We start from the raw sequence: 16,758 nt of genomic DNA on the forward strand, positions 1-16,758 counted from the left end.
AAACATCAATGTCACTGTCACTTCTATGCATAGCCATTCCTAGAGGGGGGGGGGGACAACCAGGGCATTTACCCCGGGCACCATGGCTTGCAGGGGGGGGCAGCTGGGAATTGCCCACTTTGATACAATTTTTCACTTTGATTGGGCTTTTTGGCTTATATTTGAGGCGGAAGGCGGACGCTGTAATTAAATTTGCCCCGGGCACCACCAACCCTAGGAACAGCTCTGCTCTATGTCACTAAAATAAGATTCTTTAATGAGCAGTAGATGCAGAACAACCCTAAAGATTCTGACCACAAAAAGAGATTTTAGAGACAACCAATAAAAAAAAAAAAAAAAAAAAAAAAAAAAAAAAAAAAAACAAGGACCAAGACAGTATGATCATCATAAAGGGCCAGAAACTGTATTATTCTTTTAGATAGCCAACGTTGTCTGTTCAGTTGCACTCATGGGTTCTGAGCCAAAACAAAGCGACTTTAGAGCTAACAGGTACAAAAAAGACCAAATGTACCGAGACAACATATAATCACAAAGGGCGAAAGAAGCCGTCTTACCTATTTTAGGTAGACAATGTTTTCTGTTCAGTTGCGCTCAACAAACATTTCTACAAATACTAACTTTAACAAGAAAGCGTGAACATATAATTCCTCTGTATTTTTTTTCTGGAGTTAGGACCTTACTTACTACCCTTTCCTTCCCTAGCAATGAATACCCGTCTCCTCTGCGATCTCACAATCAGATCGAGATTTATTGACGGCTTGGGAATTAAAGAGATCCTTCTCAAGACAACTGATAAATAGAGCAATAAGCCGTTTGGAGTGTATTTATATGATGTGAAATTAGTTAATAATTTGAATTCCTGTACAACTTGAATAATCTGAATGCCTCATAAAGTTTTTGTAGCAGCAGCAATCCATAGATAAATTTGCAAAAAGATATGCTATTATGTTTCAAGAGGAAAAACTTATTCTCTTTTCGCGTCTACTTCAAAATTAGATAGCTCTAGAGATAAGTCCTATTTAAATGAATCGATAATGGTCAGTTTCGTACGGCTTTAAAGCAACAACAGAAGGGTTGGTTTACAAATAGGAAGGGGCCCATCTTAGCAAAAATTGAAACAGATATATAACAGCTCATATTGTATTTACTTCTAGTTGCAAACATTTTGTTCACGTCTAAAACCTCTTCACGTTAATAGCCGGATGATAGGAATTAATGGATCCCATCCCATTGAAAAGGTTTATTAGGGAACCAATCCGAAAAGGCACACAATATAAATTAGCTTTCACCTTACATTAGGTTAGACTGAAATCTGACAATCTTTTCTAATAGATGCCCCAATTACGAGAGTTTATTCTTACAACAGGGGCGTCGTTCGGGTGGGTCATGGGGGGGGGCAGTTGCCACCCAGTAATGTGAAGAAAAAATTATTATACAGCATGCTCCTTGAATATCCGAAAGTAGACCCGTCCCCCCCCCCAGTGAAAATGTTGTAGATTCGCCCCTGTTTGTCAAAGATTAGACTCAGGTTCCAAAATGTCAGAATCCATGGCTTCTGCACAGATTTTGATTGAGATCAGACAAACTTTCCGAAAGATGTCGGGACGACAAAAAATTAGGACCCAACCCCAAATCGAATCAGGTACTGGCTCTCTAAAGGCAAAGCTTAGACATTTATTCTTACTTCTCAAGGGGATCGACTGAGATGCAAATGTATCTCTGGTACTTGTCCTGTCGACGAAAATAAGAAACCCCTTTCTCTCTCCCATAGAAGGTGGATCAGCCCTAGAGCGCATAAATAGGATTCTTCGTGAGGTAAGACCATGTCATATCAAAAACGGCGCAAGCAATAAAATTGCTCTTACTTTTTACCCAAGTTTAATTCAGAGATAACATACTGTCCTGATAGATATCGCAATGCCAAGAATTTAAGAGCCCCCCCTCATCCCGAGGCTGGATCAAGTAGGGACGCCAACAGGTCAGAAATAGGATACATGCTCATATTTTACACCAGGGTTATCTGAGACCTGATTTTAGTAGGTGTCCTTAGATTTTAGAGATACCCTATCGTCTATCCGCAAAGGTCAAACTGTGTCCAAAATCCCAAAAGGCAAAAACAAGAAACCAGCTTTTGCTTCTCATCAAGTTCTATTGAAATCTAATGACCTACTCTGGTAGATGGCCTAATTACAAGAATTCAGACCCCTCTCCCATTCCCGACAGAGTTAGGATTAGGATTCTGCCCCAGAATGTTACAAGCAGAGCACTTGCTCTTAATTTCCACCGATTTTAGCCGAGATCCGACAGCCCGTTCTTGTAAATGCTGTGATAAAAATTTTTTAGGGATCCTTTCTGCCCAGAGAAGTTAGATCAGATACCAACCCCCAAAATAGACAGCTAGGACATACTCTGCGAGAGATGTGAGGGAAGAGTCACGCAAAAATTGGTAGGAGTGCTTCGCAGTAAAATCAGCAAAAACAATTCAAATACAGGAAATAGTACCATCCAGCTTAGCATTTACCTTTTTTTTCAAAAATAAAAAATATAAAGAATGCGTGACTACGTTTGATCAGAAGTCGATGGCTGATAATCATATTTACTGATCTGTCCATCAGTAATTCATTTCAACATTGCTATAGTTGAAGTGAATTGAAATTCTGCCAATAAAATTTTCCATTCTTTGGGTGTTTGATTGTAGAAGATTTTTCAAACTTCTATTTACCATTGTTTCCAATTGGAAACACGTTTACTAAATTTTCGATACAATGGCGTATTAAGGGGAAAAAATAGGAAAAAAATGTGCTTATACAATCCGAGACTCAGACGTGAAAAAAAGAGGAAGTCCGCTTTTCATATCTTTTGGGATTTTAGAATCAAACCTCGTGGTCGACTATTACATTTTTGCGTTCAGTAGGGCATTTTTCAAAATAAGGATTAATGCCAAAAATAACCAGAAACTCATGGCTATTGAATAATAATTTTTTTTCGGAAGTCCAATCTGTACTATAATCAAGTATATAATCAAATAAAAAATGCCCCTTTCCAATCATCTCATCCCCGAACTAATTGTCATAATTTCACGCGAAGTCCCGATCCAATGCACCTGGTAGATCATTTCTACAACAAGAAACAAAACAACTTTTTACGATCATTGAGACATTTTTTTTTGTAATAACGAACTTGGTATGAAAATTTTAAGTTGCGTTTTGATGACATAATCTAAGAAAGAAGTTAAGAAAATACGCTTTGGATAGTATTCTTAGGTTTCATACTTTCTGTTGAAACAAAACCAACTTTAAGCTTCCAAATTTTTTACTGTCGTCTATACCAGATCATATCTCTAAAATAAAATTAATGTGTCTGTGTGCCCCCCCCCCAAAAAAAAATCTGACCATATTTCAAAATTGAGCAAACAAACTTACATGCAAATAAGCATATTTGAACGGTTTACATTAGCAATTATAAGGAATTAGAATTTTAAAAGTTAAATGCCAAGATGAAACAGTTCTTATTACGGTTTCGAATCCACCACAAAAGTTTCACTAAATTGCAGTTTTATCATAAATTCTAAAGGATGGACGGAAAAAACTTTTAATGTTGTCACACAGGGTAACTAATAAGAAAACGTCATGCATTAGTCAGGAAATCATGTCAACATTTCCCAATCTATCACTTAAAAATTACAAGATGCTGATAGAAGCAAATAAGCCATGATTGGTTGACTCCCCATATTTTATCACCATATATATCCCCATGAGTCATAATTGGCTCATTTTCAAGTTATAAAACAGCTATAAAAACGTGTTCGAAAGAAATTCCCACCATGATCTATTTAAAAAAGAGATGATAAGTTCTCGTTAAACCTTACAATACTACAAGCCTTTACACTGAACTTCATTGAGACTGAAGTACGTTTGCAGCTACATAGTGATCAATGGAAAACACCACCTATTGGTCATAAAATCCAGACAGTTCTTGAAAACTATCAAATTTTGATACAGAACGAATAAGCAAAAGGGAGTACTTGAACCCCCCACAGCAATATTATTGAAGAATAAGTAAAAGTATTCTATCGAGCCATATTTGGAAATTACGAAAATAGTCACATTTTTTTTCGAAGGATTTTAACCCCAAGATTTATTGAAAAGGGACAATAAAATAGCCATGAGCTCAAAAAGCTCAACAAGCCTTTATACTAAACTTCATTTTAAAATTAGCTACTTTTATACTACTTACCAGACAGTTTGAGCGCAATCTCTTTTAACGCAGGCAAGTCGACGAAGGCATTTCGAGTGAGGATATCCAGTGCCTTTAGACTGGCAGAAGAATTTAACGGAAGTTGAGTTACACCTTTTTTCAACCAATCTCTATATTGATTAAGACTAAAATCGGAGAAAAAGGCATTAATGAACCTATCAGAAGTCAATTTTATCAAGTTAATAAAAATAAACGGAAGATATGAATCAGAAAATGATACATTACCGTAACGCACCAATCTTCTGGTGGAAAAATTGACATATTTTGTTGGCGTTTCCTCATGTTTTTCATTAGGGAGTTTTTTTTCTATTTGGAATAAACTAACTTAAATTAACTGAGTTTAACTTACAGATGTTGGTGGCAATTTTTTTCAGGAGGGGGGGGAGAATGAATTAATCCTTTTTAAAACGATTATCCCAAAAAAATCACTAAAAAAGGATGCAATCAAATGCTCGAATTTGAGTCTTCCGAAAATGTTAAAAGTAGATTTGGTACGTTTGGCCTTGAAAGACTCAAATAATCCGATAATTAGTTCAAGATTTTTTCCTAAGGGATTATGAGCACAAGATTGAGCAACAATTGGCTGACACAATATCTAAAGGCCTAACATATCAAAAGAATACTTTTCCACAAGTCTCGGTTTTCTCAAATTAGTTGTGATTACGGTACGTACCATATATCCTAATACATTTAATGTATAATAGGCAGCATTACTTATTCAAACTCTTGCCTATTATTGTGGTACGTGGGACAGCCAAGTTATTTTCATTCTTCATCAATTAGGGGTGGGGGATGGGGGTGGCCATTTCCCCCTCCCTCCCAAGATTTGGAAACAAATCTTTCTATTTCTATTTCATTGCTATTTTGTAATTTTTGTTCGGTTACTTACGCACCTTCATTAAAAAAAAAACATTAAAAAAATTCTGCCCCTTCTGACATTTTCGGGAATTTCGACATTTTCGCCACTGGTACATCCCTAAGGAAATTCTAATTCCAAATAGTCTAGACAGATCTTACACTTAAAAACTGAATAACACATAAAAAGTGGAAACTTTGTATTTACCGTATGGTCTATTGAAGATTTATTTATTGTCAGGCGCAATACAAAATATTCAATAACCAAGAATTTGGGACAGGGACTCTGAGACATGCCCATTATTCAAGTCTTATTGACACGTCAAAATTAATTGAAATGAACTAAGAGGTAGAGAACACCCTTAATTAAACATTGATTATACAAACGACAGAGCAAAAAGAAAAAAACAAAAAGGAGAGAGTGAAACAGAGGAAAAATAAAGAGATTGAAAGTTGATTGGAAGCCTAGTCTGCCATTCAACATCGCTTTTTACTCAGTTACGCTTTCATCGTTACTTGGAAAAAGCTTGTCCTATTTCGTTTTAAAGCTTGGTCTTTTATTTTATACTGTGGACTCTCAGATTTGTTTTTTATTCTTCTTCTTGCACTGAAGACGACTTAGCGGAGCTCTCAGCCATAACCTTTGCTGTTTTCTTTTCTTTCACTTGCTTTGATTTACCTTGTTTTCCTTCGTTGGCATTCATTTTCTCGTTTTGTCACGCTTAGCCAGTCAGAACATTAAAAACCTGCCTATACAATTAGCGTATGTCCGTAACTCTCTGATTTGAAAAAAATCGTGTGATGTTATACAACTAGTACCTCAAGTCATCCTACCTCAAAATGTTATTTCAAAAATGAGATATTTTTATATCTCATTAATTTATATTTTTATATTTTAATTATTTTATATTTTAATTAAATTATTTTATATTTTTTATATCTCAATTTATATTTTTCCATATACAGTCAGTAGGTTTCCTATCCTCGCAAAAAAGTGCACAATGCAGCTATTTTCCCTTATTATTCCTGGGGTCCCACCGGCTCTACTGCTAGTATGATAAAATAATAAAAAAAATGAAGACAAAAATTTACCTCAGAAGTCTGTGATGATTAACAATAGCGATATCCACAACTGCTTCTAAAGTCTGGCTTAAAATTGGATCATTATTTTTCTTCCTTTCGGAAAAACTGAGAAGATTCGGTAAAAACTTTTCAAGAAGAAATTGAGAGCACGAGCCATCTGACAACAGTTCTTTAACAATGGCAATCACTTTTCCAGAATCTGATACGGAGATATCTTGATTTTGAAATAGCTCTGGAAAAGAGAAAATAATGAGCATCTATTTCTACCGAAAAGTCACACTAACTTCAATGAACACACTTACGTCAATGAACAGACGTAATCTTAAGAAAGAAAACAAGAAATGCTATCCAGGAAAGATACTGCAATTTCCATAACAGAGGCTTTAGAAATATAATCTCTTCGTTGATTAACAGAAATGACGTCAATACCGTAGAGGTAAAGCGCGAACGTGTACTTTACATTACACTAAGGAATTGCAGTTCAAATATCAGTTCAATCTATTTTGGGAGATAGTTTAGACATATTTTTGGATTGAGTCAAATATTTTTCAATTTTCGAAGTTGTTTCTCTTTCTTTTATTGTTATTGTTTGTTATATACACTTTTTTTGTCTGGATAGCTGGAAGTTACAAAGCCACTGCAATTTTAATGAAAATAAGGTCAAAATTAAAAACAATGCTCTTAAAACAGGCCCAGGCGAGGGTTATGAACTAGCCAAAGGTGATTTCCAAATGAAAATACACAAGGAGAAATTTCTCTTTTTTATGTACTGCTATATTCAGCAAACTCAACTACATGTACGAACGGAAGTTCGAAGAAACCTATAGGACGAAAAAGGGGAAAAACAAGAACACAATTTTTTAACTAGAACCGAGTTTTCCAACTTCGGACCTGTGTTTTCCGTAGATTAAGCAAGGCTATGTCCACTTGTACCCGAGAGCTTTTTTTTTTTCCCAGTTATGATCATTATAATAAGCTTAAAAGGCGTTTTTTACAATCTGGTTCGACTTACTTCCTCCACATTTACTGCTTATCAACTAGAGTCCTGGCTGGAACACTTGTAGCAAAAACTAGTTAGCCTACTGAAGTCAGTCATGCTAAAACTCAAAATTCCTTTCGTTTAGATTGTAATTTTTAATCCACAATTTATACCAGCCTTGTTTACTTTTTAAGCAATAAGTAAGCCGCTACACCACTACATGGCACAAAATGAGTACTCTGTTTTACCCAGAATTCTAAAACCTAGGTTCTATCGCCTTTTCTTAGTATTATATTGATGGCGATAGGACCTGCTCAAATACAGATGACGCTGATTATATTATAGTGATGGGGATAGGACCAGCTCAAGTATAGATGACGCTGATGTGCAGTTTGAAGACGCTGAATATTAAACAAATTGTAGGTGGAATGAAATGAAGTTTGTGAAGGAAATAAAGTGAATTTCTGAGAAAAGTGTGGCATCGAAGTCGAAAGACCTGAGTAGATATCAGTATTTTGCTGCTCATTGCTATTGCAAGTTGCTGTTCATGATCTGAGATACGCCCTTGAAAATTGGCATCTACAATAGTCCCTTAAGATATTAGGCCGTTGTGTGCTGGAGAGAGCGTGCAGATGGGTTATCTAAACAAAAAAAAAGGAAAATTTAAAAGGCTGGAAATCAAAATATAGGACCCACCATTAACAGTTAGAAGATTAGAACAAAATTGAAAGTGAAACAATCTTGTGCTGTATGGTTTCAACCCTACAGTCAGTGGTCAGTCACTGAAGAAAAATCTGCTAATTTGCGTTGACGAGGTGTTATTTCGATTGGGAATCAAGCGGGCTGGCATGCAAGAGGCGTTCAGATTCAGAAAGCATCTTGGAACTGAGTCCTACAATGCTTAGCTTCACTTTGATGGAGCTTCGCGATAAGATTCCGAAAAGTAACCGATATCTTAAGAGTTCTAGCCTGAAAAAAGGACCTTCAGCTAATAGAATCACCGAACGTGAAGCAAAAAGTTAAATTGAAACAGGCTCTTGCAAGGCCTGCAAACCCTGGTACGTCAGTTGATTTCCTACGAGGTGTAAGATAGTACATCAGAAACCATATTTTTCCACGCGATTTAGTATCAGAGACAGTAACAGAGGCGAAAGAGTACAGTTCTGTCCCGGAAGAGCAATGCGAAACGAATCCCTCAATTATGGGCAAAGAAGTGATAGTGAATCCGAGATGGGTGACGTATCAGATGTAACAGTGGTTTCCCAATCTGTGAATATGGAACTTGATGGGATCCCATAGAGTGCACTCTTTCAAGCAGAACTTTATAGGTGTCGCACGTGCTAAAAAGAAATAGTGACGCAATAATCAATCCAAACCATACATAGAAGCAGCCTAGTACCAAGTCCCGGTACTAGGCCTTAAAACCCTCGAGGTAACACGCGGTGGAGTAAAGGAGAGTCAAAGAATAGAGAGGGCTCGAGTGTATGGCTGCCATATTTTCCGCTAAGGGAATATGAGAATAAGAAGCAGAATAAAGAGGACCGTCAACTCACAATGATTTGGCGTGTTTCTGTAATCAATCAATCATTCAATTTATTTATTACCCCTCAAATACTAGAAGGATCGAAATCCTTTGATGGAGTATAAAACAAAACAAAAAAACTAAACCAACACTGAAACAATACTAATACAAGACATACCTATAACCATATTAACACAATAACATGCTATATTGATACAGCAAGCAAGACAAACACTTTTCAACACTGAAATACAGACGTCCAAGGATGGAGTGAACCCGCACTTTCATTTAAGGAAGCTAGGTAACGTTTAACAATAAGAACAGTAGGATCTACGATGTTATACTTCCTACAAATAAACGCAATATGAGTCCATGGAGGTGAGCATAGCCTATACTTCGCAAAATCAGAGAAAACCCTGCGGATGTGCAGCTTTCAATGATCAGAGAAAAAACGGCACACAGGAGAAAGGCCAAGTAGATGGGGATGAATAGTTAGGGTCCATAAAGCGGGGTGCGGGATTTTTTATACCTAGAGCATAAGAATTCTTTATAGATCGATTATGTTTCGAAAATATTTTTAAGGTTGCCATAGCTGAGTGGCTAGCAATCAAGCTTGTTGCAGATGTCCGTAATCTTCAAGCGCTTACACCGGAAACTTCCCATGGGATGTACAAGGAATATGCAAGTCTATAGTAAAACTAAAGCCCATCAACATAAGTGACTTGGAAATGGTAAAACTATGAAAGAACAGAACAAAATATGATTATTCACTACAATAGCTGGAGCTAACATGAGCATGTCAAGACACACAAAAAAAGACCAAAAGACGGATAAAAAACAAAGAAACAGCGACACAGAAATATTAAAGCAGCAGGTGCTGCTATAATCAAAATGAGTAGTAAATAAAATTAATATATATCAAGAGCCAATTTTAACAGTCGGAATAGTGACCGGTTATACAGAATATATCAAAATATTAAAAATATAAGTGGTTGATACATTCAAAAACACTCAAAGGCAAATACCTGAAATAAACTGAACCATACATTAAATATTTATCAAGATAATATCATTAAAATACCGAGTAAAGTAAGGGACACATGATTTTCAATATTTCTCGGCACTAGAGGCTGGGAAAGTCATTAACTGTGGACCATTCTTTTTTATTTGTCGTAGTCTAGTGACTGGTCCTTCAAAGCGGGGCTCTCAAGGTTGGGTAGTAGACCCCGATGAGTTGGTGAATTCAAACAATTTAGTCCAAATCGACATTTCAACTCATGTCTATGTCTATCAAGTGAATTCAAGTTGAGTTATTTTAGTGAATCATCATATGTTGAATAGTAATGTCCAAGTATAATTTTTACAGCTCTTTTTTGTATCATCTCAAGTCTATCTGATTATTCTTTGCCAAACCCGGATTCCAAGCTGGACATAAATACTCAAGAGAAGGTCTAATATAGCTGCAGTTTACAGAATTTAAACCTCATATGGCATGCCAAATCTCTTGAGAGAGATGGCATGATAGAGATTTTTAGTCAGATAGTCAACGTGCTATAGTTTCATCTATAATATGATAGTTCCATCTTAAATCTTCGTCCAAAAGTATTCCAAGTACTTTAACGGTTTTCTTTGTCGGCACTAGGGAATTAAGAAAAAAGTGGCTGTCAACCTTCGGAAAGGAAAAAGTCACATAAGAGTTCTTAGTTTCGCTGAACGTTAGTTTTACCTTTCATAAATCGGCTTTTAGATTATTAAAAATTATCGTTAAGTCAGACTGTTCGGTAGTCGGAGGGCTTGGTTGCAGTGCTAAGACAGTTAAATCATCAACAAATTTAAAACGCTCACAAACTGTGGCTAAAATATGGTTAAAAACAATAAGAAAAGAAAATGGGCTTAATTTAGTCCCTTGTGGCGAACCGCAAAAAAATATCTAAAAATCCAGATGGCTCATTATCAGGGAGTTGGATACCCTAAGATCTTCTAAAAAGAAAACTATCAATCATAAGTACAACAAATGGACAGGCACCCGTAACCTTAGCTTCTTCCCTACTACATGATAGTCAAAACTATCAAAAGCCTTAATTATGTCAGATAATAATGCATCAACACAAGCCCCATATTTTCTAAATGTTTAAGGATGGTATCTAACAATGCAACCAAATAATGAACAGTACTACGCCCTTGTCTAAATCCAAATTTTTAAGAATCTACATTATTTTTTATGTCCTCAAATCAACAATCAAATACTTTATGTCCTCAAAATAAGGCTTTCAAATACTTTTCAAACAGACGGTCTTTTTTGAATCGACCTCATATCAGCAATATTCTTAGGGGCCTTACACTTGGGGATTGGAGAACACACCACTAGGAAAACACCATAAAAAAACAATGGTCAAAAATTGATATTAAAGGAGTAGATAAAAGATTGGCACACGCAATAATCAATTTAATTGGTATCTCACTAAGGTATATATACTGACAAGAATCAAGTGACTTCAACTTTTTAGCAACTGAATGAATCTCTAGGATAGGGATATTTGAAATTGAGTCATTAGGTGGTAAGATTGTTAGTCACGGATGAATTTTACAAATTGATGTAAAAAAAATCACTAATTTCACTAGGTAGCAGGGGTGTACCATTATTATCTCTCATTTCAACATTGGTCACTTTTTACCGATAATGTTCTGAACTGTATCATGGAACTTCCTTGGGTTGGATTTATATATTTTGCTTGTTATTCTACAAACACACAGCTTACGTGAACATCTTATTTTATACACAGTTGTATTTCTTAATCTTTTGAAATCTTCCTCAAGTCCAGTTAAATGCAATTCATTCCTCAATTTTATCATATCTCGAATATTTTGGGTAATCCATGATTTTTCATTAGATTTCACATTTTTTTGTGAGAAATTTTCACATTATTTTTCGAACAGTTCATTAGAGAATAAACTTGTCATTTTGTCACCATCAGACAATGAGACAATATCACGCCAGTCACAATCTGTGAGCAATTTCTTGTAGATATTTACTAGGTAAGGTGTGAAGGGCCTGTACACCATTACTATTTTTTGTCTATTTGGGGTAAAACGATTAGGTACCCAAGCAACACACAGGTGGTCGCTCATACCTACCAATCAGGAAATATGGTGTGGCTAAGTTGGTGTTCAGGGAGATGAAGGTGATTTTGTCGTGTGCTTATAGCAGCAAAAGACTTTATTCTGAGAAGTATACTGATTTTGATTTCCTTATTGCAGGCAAATTCAATACTGACACGGGGATGACAGTTGAGTGCTCCGTCCTCGAATAAAAAAATTTCAAGAGTCAATAATCTTAGGAGTTTCCAATAGCAAATGAATTGTGTAAAAAGACGAGAATTGGTCAGATGAAAATTAAGGACCATGGAAAAAAAAGCATAGGTGAGAATAGAATTAAGAGAAGAATGTAGTAAGAATGAGTGAGATGTTGAAGAGTGAGAATATAAGAGGCATTTGGAACCATGAGATGGCCTAAAGGAGGCGTTAATTTCGAGCGACAGTATAAAGGAGGACATAGAGCAGTGTGTGGAAATATGCAAGTCAGTTAGTGTTGAGGATGTAGCAACAAGAAAGTGTGAAATCATCTACAAAACCGATGAGGTAAGAAAGAGGAGAATAATGAAATCCAGCAACCAATAAAAGAAAAAGAATAGCAACACATTTTAGGAAAAAGTGAAGTATTCACTGGAAGGGGTGATTATGAGCAAGACAGAATACCCAGCAGCCTGGATGGCATTGATAGGAATACCTGTATTTAAGAAAGGACCAAAATAGACATAAAAATTACAGATGTATTTACCAAGAGAATACAATACACAAGTTGCTTGCTAAGATAATTTCCTAAATATGCAAGTTTTATACTGGACAAACACCGTGGTTAAATGAGAAAAAAAAAATTAGCAATGGACCAGGATCGTTTTTGGGCTAGATATGGTGCAATTCATAGGAGTTGCGTATTAAATTGTTAAAGTAAGAAACAGCTAAGTGGGAAGAGAGAAAAACTATAAGTGGTATTTGACAATATTAGGATGGACATGTTAATGAATGAGTCCTTGAACGTTGGCTTATCCTACTCATTTGTTGAAATGTTGATTGAAGCGTATGACGTAACAAAACCTGTGATGAAAGTATTAGGAAAGTTCTCTGGTATGACTTAGGTCAAATCTAAAGGTAAAACAGGAATTTTTCACTCCTTTTTATGATTATTGTCCGTTTTGAAATGTATTTCCCTGAGTATTCAGAGACAAATGAAGCAGCCATATTGTTAATAGACGTGAGCGAATTGAGTGTGTTAATATTTATGGATGATATAGCATTAGTGACAGAATTAAGGGATAATCTACAGCATTTGATTGATAGGACAGGTGTGGATTTAAGGAAAAAGAATTTGAGTCTGAACACGAAGAAGTTAGTATTGGAAGTGTTAACGAACGGAGGAAGGGTGATGGAAAAAGATAAAATTCCTTGTAAGGGAATATGTAAGGGAAAGAAGAGTTTATATATTCGGGTTTTAAATTGACAGCAAAGGGTAAGTTTAGCAAATAATTAGGGATAGGCTTGGCAAAAGGAAAGCGATGCTCTTATGATGTGACTGGGAGTCAATACCCAAGACTCATGATGTAAAGATACAAAAACAAATATTTCTTACAAAAATGCTTCAGGCTATATGTTATACGTCTGATGTCTGGACACATTAATAACTCGTAAGTTGGGTATTTTTCTGGTATAGTAATTTAAAAGCATTGTCGGGTTATATAGATTTCATAAAGAAAGAAAGCGATCAAAAATGGGGTTTTTAAAGGTCAAACGAAAATACTGAAGAAATACACAAAGCGAATATTTCGATAGAACAACCGCCTCTCTTCTTCAGCGCGAACAAAATAATATTATCAAGGAAAATGCCGAAGAAAAAACAAAAAACAAAACGCGGAAAGTCAACAAAACCAATTTAAAAACCAATAATAAAAGCAAAAAATTAAAAGATAAATAAAATTCAATAAAAGACCAAAAATTATAAGATTAAAATCAAATACCTAACAATCATAAAGTGAGTCGTTCGCCAGTATCCACGATTTGCACAAAATCCAAAAAATTCTGAACTGAACGATGGTGGTTCAGAATTTTTTTGATTTTTATCCAAACTGGGACGACCACTATTCTTTCGGGGTCGTCCTCCATAACAGGTGGGAGGATAGCTTCACGCCTCACCACCTCGGACCTCGTTCATTTAGAAGAAAACCGCGAGGCATACAGAAGGCACACCATTACGAAGAAAGCGCGATATTTGGCCTTCAAGTAACTAGGAACTTTCAGATTTTTTCCAGCACTATCTGGAAATTGGAGCCCTTGAAATGAAAAATGGTTTTTAGTCATTTTGGGGCCTAAAGTAGTTTCCTTAAGTAAACAAATAGGGTTTACTAGCTACAAAAGAAAAAATAACCGAAACACTCCCATCAATTTTTTCGTTCGCTTGTAAAAATCACAGCGTATAACACAAGGATATTGAGATAGCCACAGTTGAGATGGTTCAAAAAGTTTCGGACAAAGAACATGGACATATTACTTTTTACCCTCCTGTCCCAAATGGAATTAAAAGCATATGAGTAGGTTCTGAGACAATACTGGCTACACATGAGGTAGGAAAAAAAAAGCAAAGAACTAAAAACACTTAAATTTTCTTTTTTGATGTAAAATAACTCTGGTCATATGGTCCCCGTATGCCTGAAGTATATATGTTCCGAAACCACACTGGTTATGCACGACATTTTTTTGCTTTCGTGAAGACTACTTGTTTTTTTTTTCTTATACAGTAAATAAATTTTTCCGAGCACCGAAAATGGCTAACTGGAGTTCTTTGCCGACAAATCTGATTTGTTTTCTTTATTCACAGGCTGAAAGTTTTCCTCGTTGGTATTTGTCTTTTTGCTGTTTTTAGTTTTTTCAATATTAGTCAAACATCTGACCTGATAACCGCTTACCTTCTATATACCTGAGAAAAGTGAAAAAGCTGCTTTCTAAGTGTTTTTCTGCTCTAACACACAAATAGAGAAGATCTAAGTTTTCTTGCAAACAAGAGTCAGCTACTGCATTTCCTCGCTTCGATATACCTCGCATTGAATAGGGGAAGCTGTCCATTAGCTTTGAAAGTAATTTTCTATAATCGTAATTGTTTACCTAAAAAAAGAATAATTAGAGCGTAGAAGCTGATAATTGGGAAGAGTAACAAGTTTTGCTGTTTTGGTGGTTTCATAAACTTTAAATGCTGAGTAAGCTGTCGTCATATCGATATTTCCGAATTAAAAAGGAGCAAGAATCTTGAAATTACGAAACCTGATTGAAACAATTGAATCCCCCCCCCCAAAAAAACTAAAAAAACACGAAAAAAATCAACAGAAGGCCAAAGCCCTGATCTGCTGAATACAGATAGACCGAAGGTACTAAAAGGAAGCCATAAATAGCCCTAGAAACCGGTTTTTGCCTAGTAAAGACATATCTATTTTATCTCTTTGATAACCCAAAACCTTACACTGATAAGATTGTTCATAAAACAGTAGGTAGTCTACAGCCATTTGCTATAACCAACTATTCAGCAATGCATGCATATCCTTATATTTTCGTAATGCTAAATTTCATGTCGCAAAATCTTTTTGGTATCATTATCCACAAAAAACTTCTCTAAAACTTTATCGCAATGGCCAAAGAATCTTTGAAAAGTAAAATCTACCTCAAAGTGAGAATTTAACACAGGAAGACAGGAGTTTAATATTTTCTTTTGCGGATGACCTACCGCTAGGCTCAAGGAGAAAAAAATCAAGTTAAAAATTATCCTCACTTTTGACCTAAATGCGCAGAAATAAATGAAGTCCACATCCAATTTCATTTACCCTCTCTTAATTTAAACTGTATGATTAATAAGAAGAAAATCAAATTACAAAAAAAATCAATAGTGCATAAATTAGTGAATGTAGTGTTTAAATTTGCTGATTTGATCATACCTAAATTACCTGTTTACTGATACCCATCTTTTATGGTAAGTAGGGTAGGTCATTAGATATCCATTTAAAATTAAAAGGAAGACCGTCAACTGGACTATGCTCTGAACTGTTTTAAAAGGTTTATCTCCCAGAAGAGATTTATTGGATCAACTCACTCTTATCGGTCATGCAATTTTTGAAGCAAGACAGCTTAATGATCAGTGACTGAGAAAAATACAAGCTAGAGGAAAAACCTCCTGTTTTCATTCGCAAAAAAGGACACTGAGACCAGGATTGCGTTCAGTGTATCCATAGCGAAATATTATTAATACACTTTCAAATTTTCATGTTTCAGTTGTAGTATGCTCTTTACTAGGTTATGGCCATTGCTACATCCATCATATCTAAATAGAGGCTATTAAACAAAATAAAGACAAAAATCAGCAGTGGACAGAAACTTACTTGTCCTGTTCCTAATTGATTACAGCTCTCCAAGGCTTTTAATACAGCTATGATAGATCGCAAGACTTCAACCATATCTGAGGTTATTTGCTTCCCTAAAATAACAATCATAGACAATATATTTACCTTCTTTATAGTAGCACATAGTTTGAGAAAAGGGAAAATGATTTATCTTTCCAAATGGATTTTTGGATATAGGTTTCAAATTGGGTCCATAGCCTAGTGACACGCTAACAAATCGGCAATATTCTTTACACAGAAGTCCGTTCAAGGTCATGCAGATTTGGAGCAAAATTTGGATTTCATAGAAAAAAAATTCATCGAGAACATTTCCAATAGAAAAGAATTTATTGATAATGATTCTATGGTTTAATCACGCAAATAATAAGAGCAGGCTGTACGGGACGCAGAACATAGATGTCGATTTGGATTCCCGTGCCAGGGTACTTGATGAATAAGAATGAGTAAACAAATGCAATCATAAGAAACATAAGAAGACAAAATTAAAACTGATTTCTTTTATCAGAATTCTATATGACGAATTCAATAAACCTTCTCTTCTGCTAAAAATAATTATCTCTTATTCA

The 16,758-nt window shown here is 35.5% G+C and overlaps 1 protein-coding gene across 1 annotated transcript in view; it reads right to left on the minus strand.

Moving 5' to 3' along the window:
• Positions 1–16,758, minus strand: part of LOC148951343 (testis-expressed protein 10 homolog) — a 48,811-nt gene that overhangs the window by 2,614 nt on the left and 29,439 nt on the right. The window contains exons 5-8 of the mRNA XM_089090242.1: positions 16,172–16,266; positions 14,714–14,909; positions 6,205–6,427; positions 4,237–4,382 (exon numbers count right to left, since the gene is read on the minus strand). Coding sequence (XP_088946368.1) covers positions 4,237–4,382; positions 6,205–6,427; positions 14,714–14,909; positions 16,172–16,266 — 660 coding nt within the window. The remainder of the gene's footprint in view (positions 1–4,236; positions 4,383–6,204; positions 6,428–14,713; positions 14,910–16,171; positions 16,267–16,758) is intronic.

This window comes from Artemia sp. Qi Xiang Cuo, chromosome 6 (genome assembly GCF_049724085.1).
Source record: "Artemia sp. Qi Xiang Cuo chromosome 6, ASM4972408v1, whole genome shotgun sequence".
Classification (NCBI taxonomy): domain Eukaryota; kingdom Metazoa; phylum Arthropoda; class Branchiopoda; order Anostraca; family Artemiidae; genus Artemia; species Artemia sp. Qi Xiang Cuo.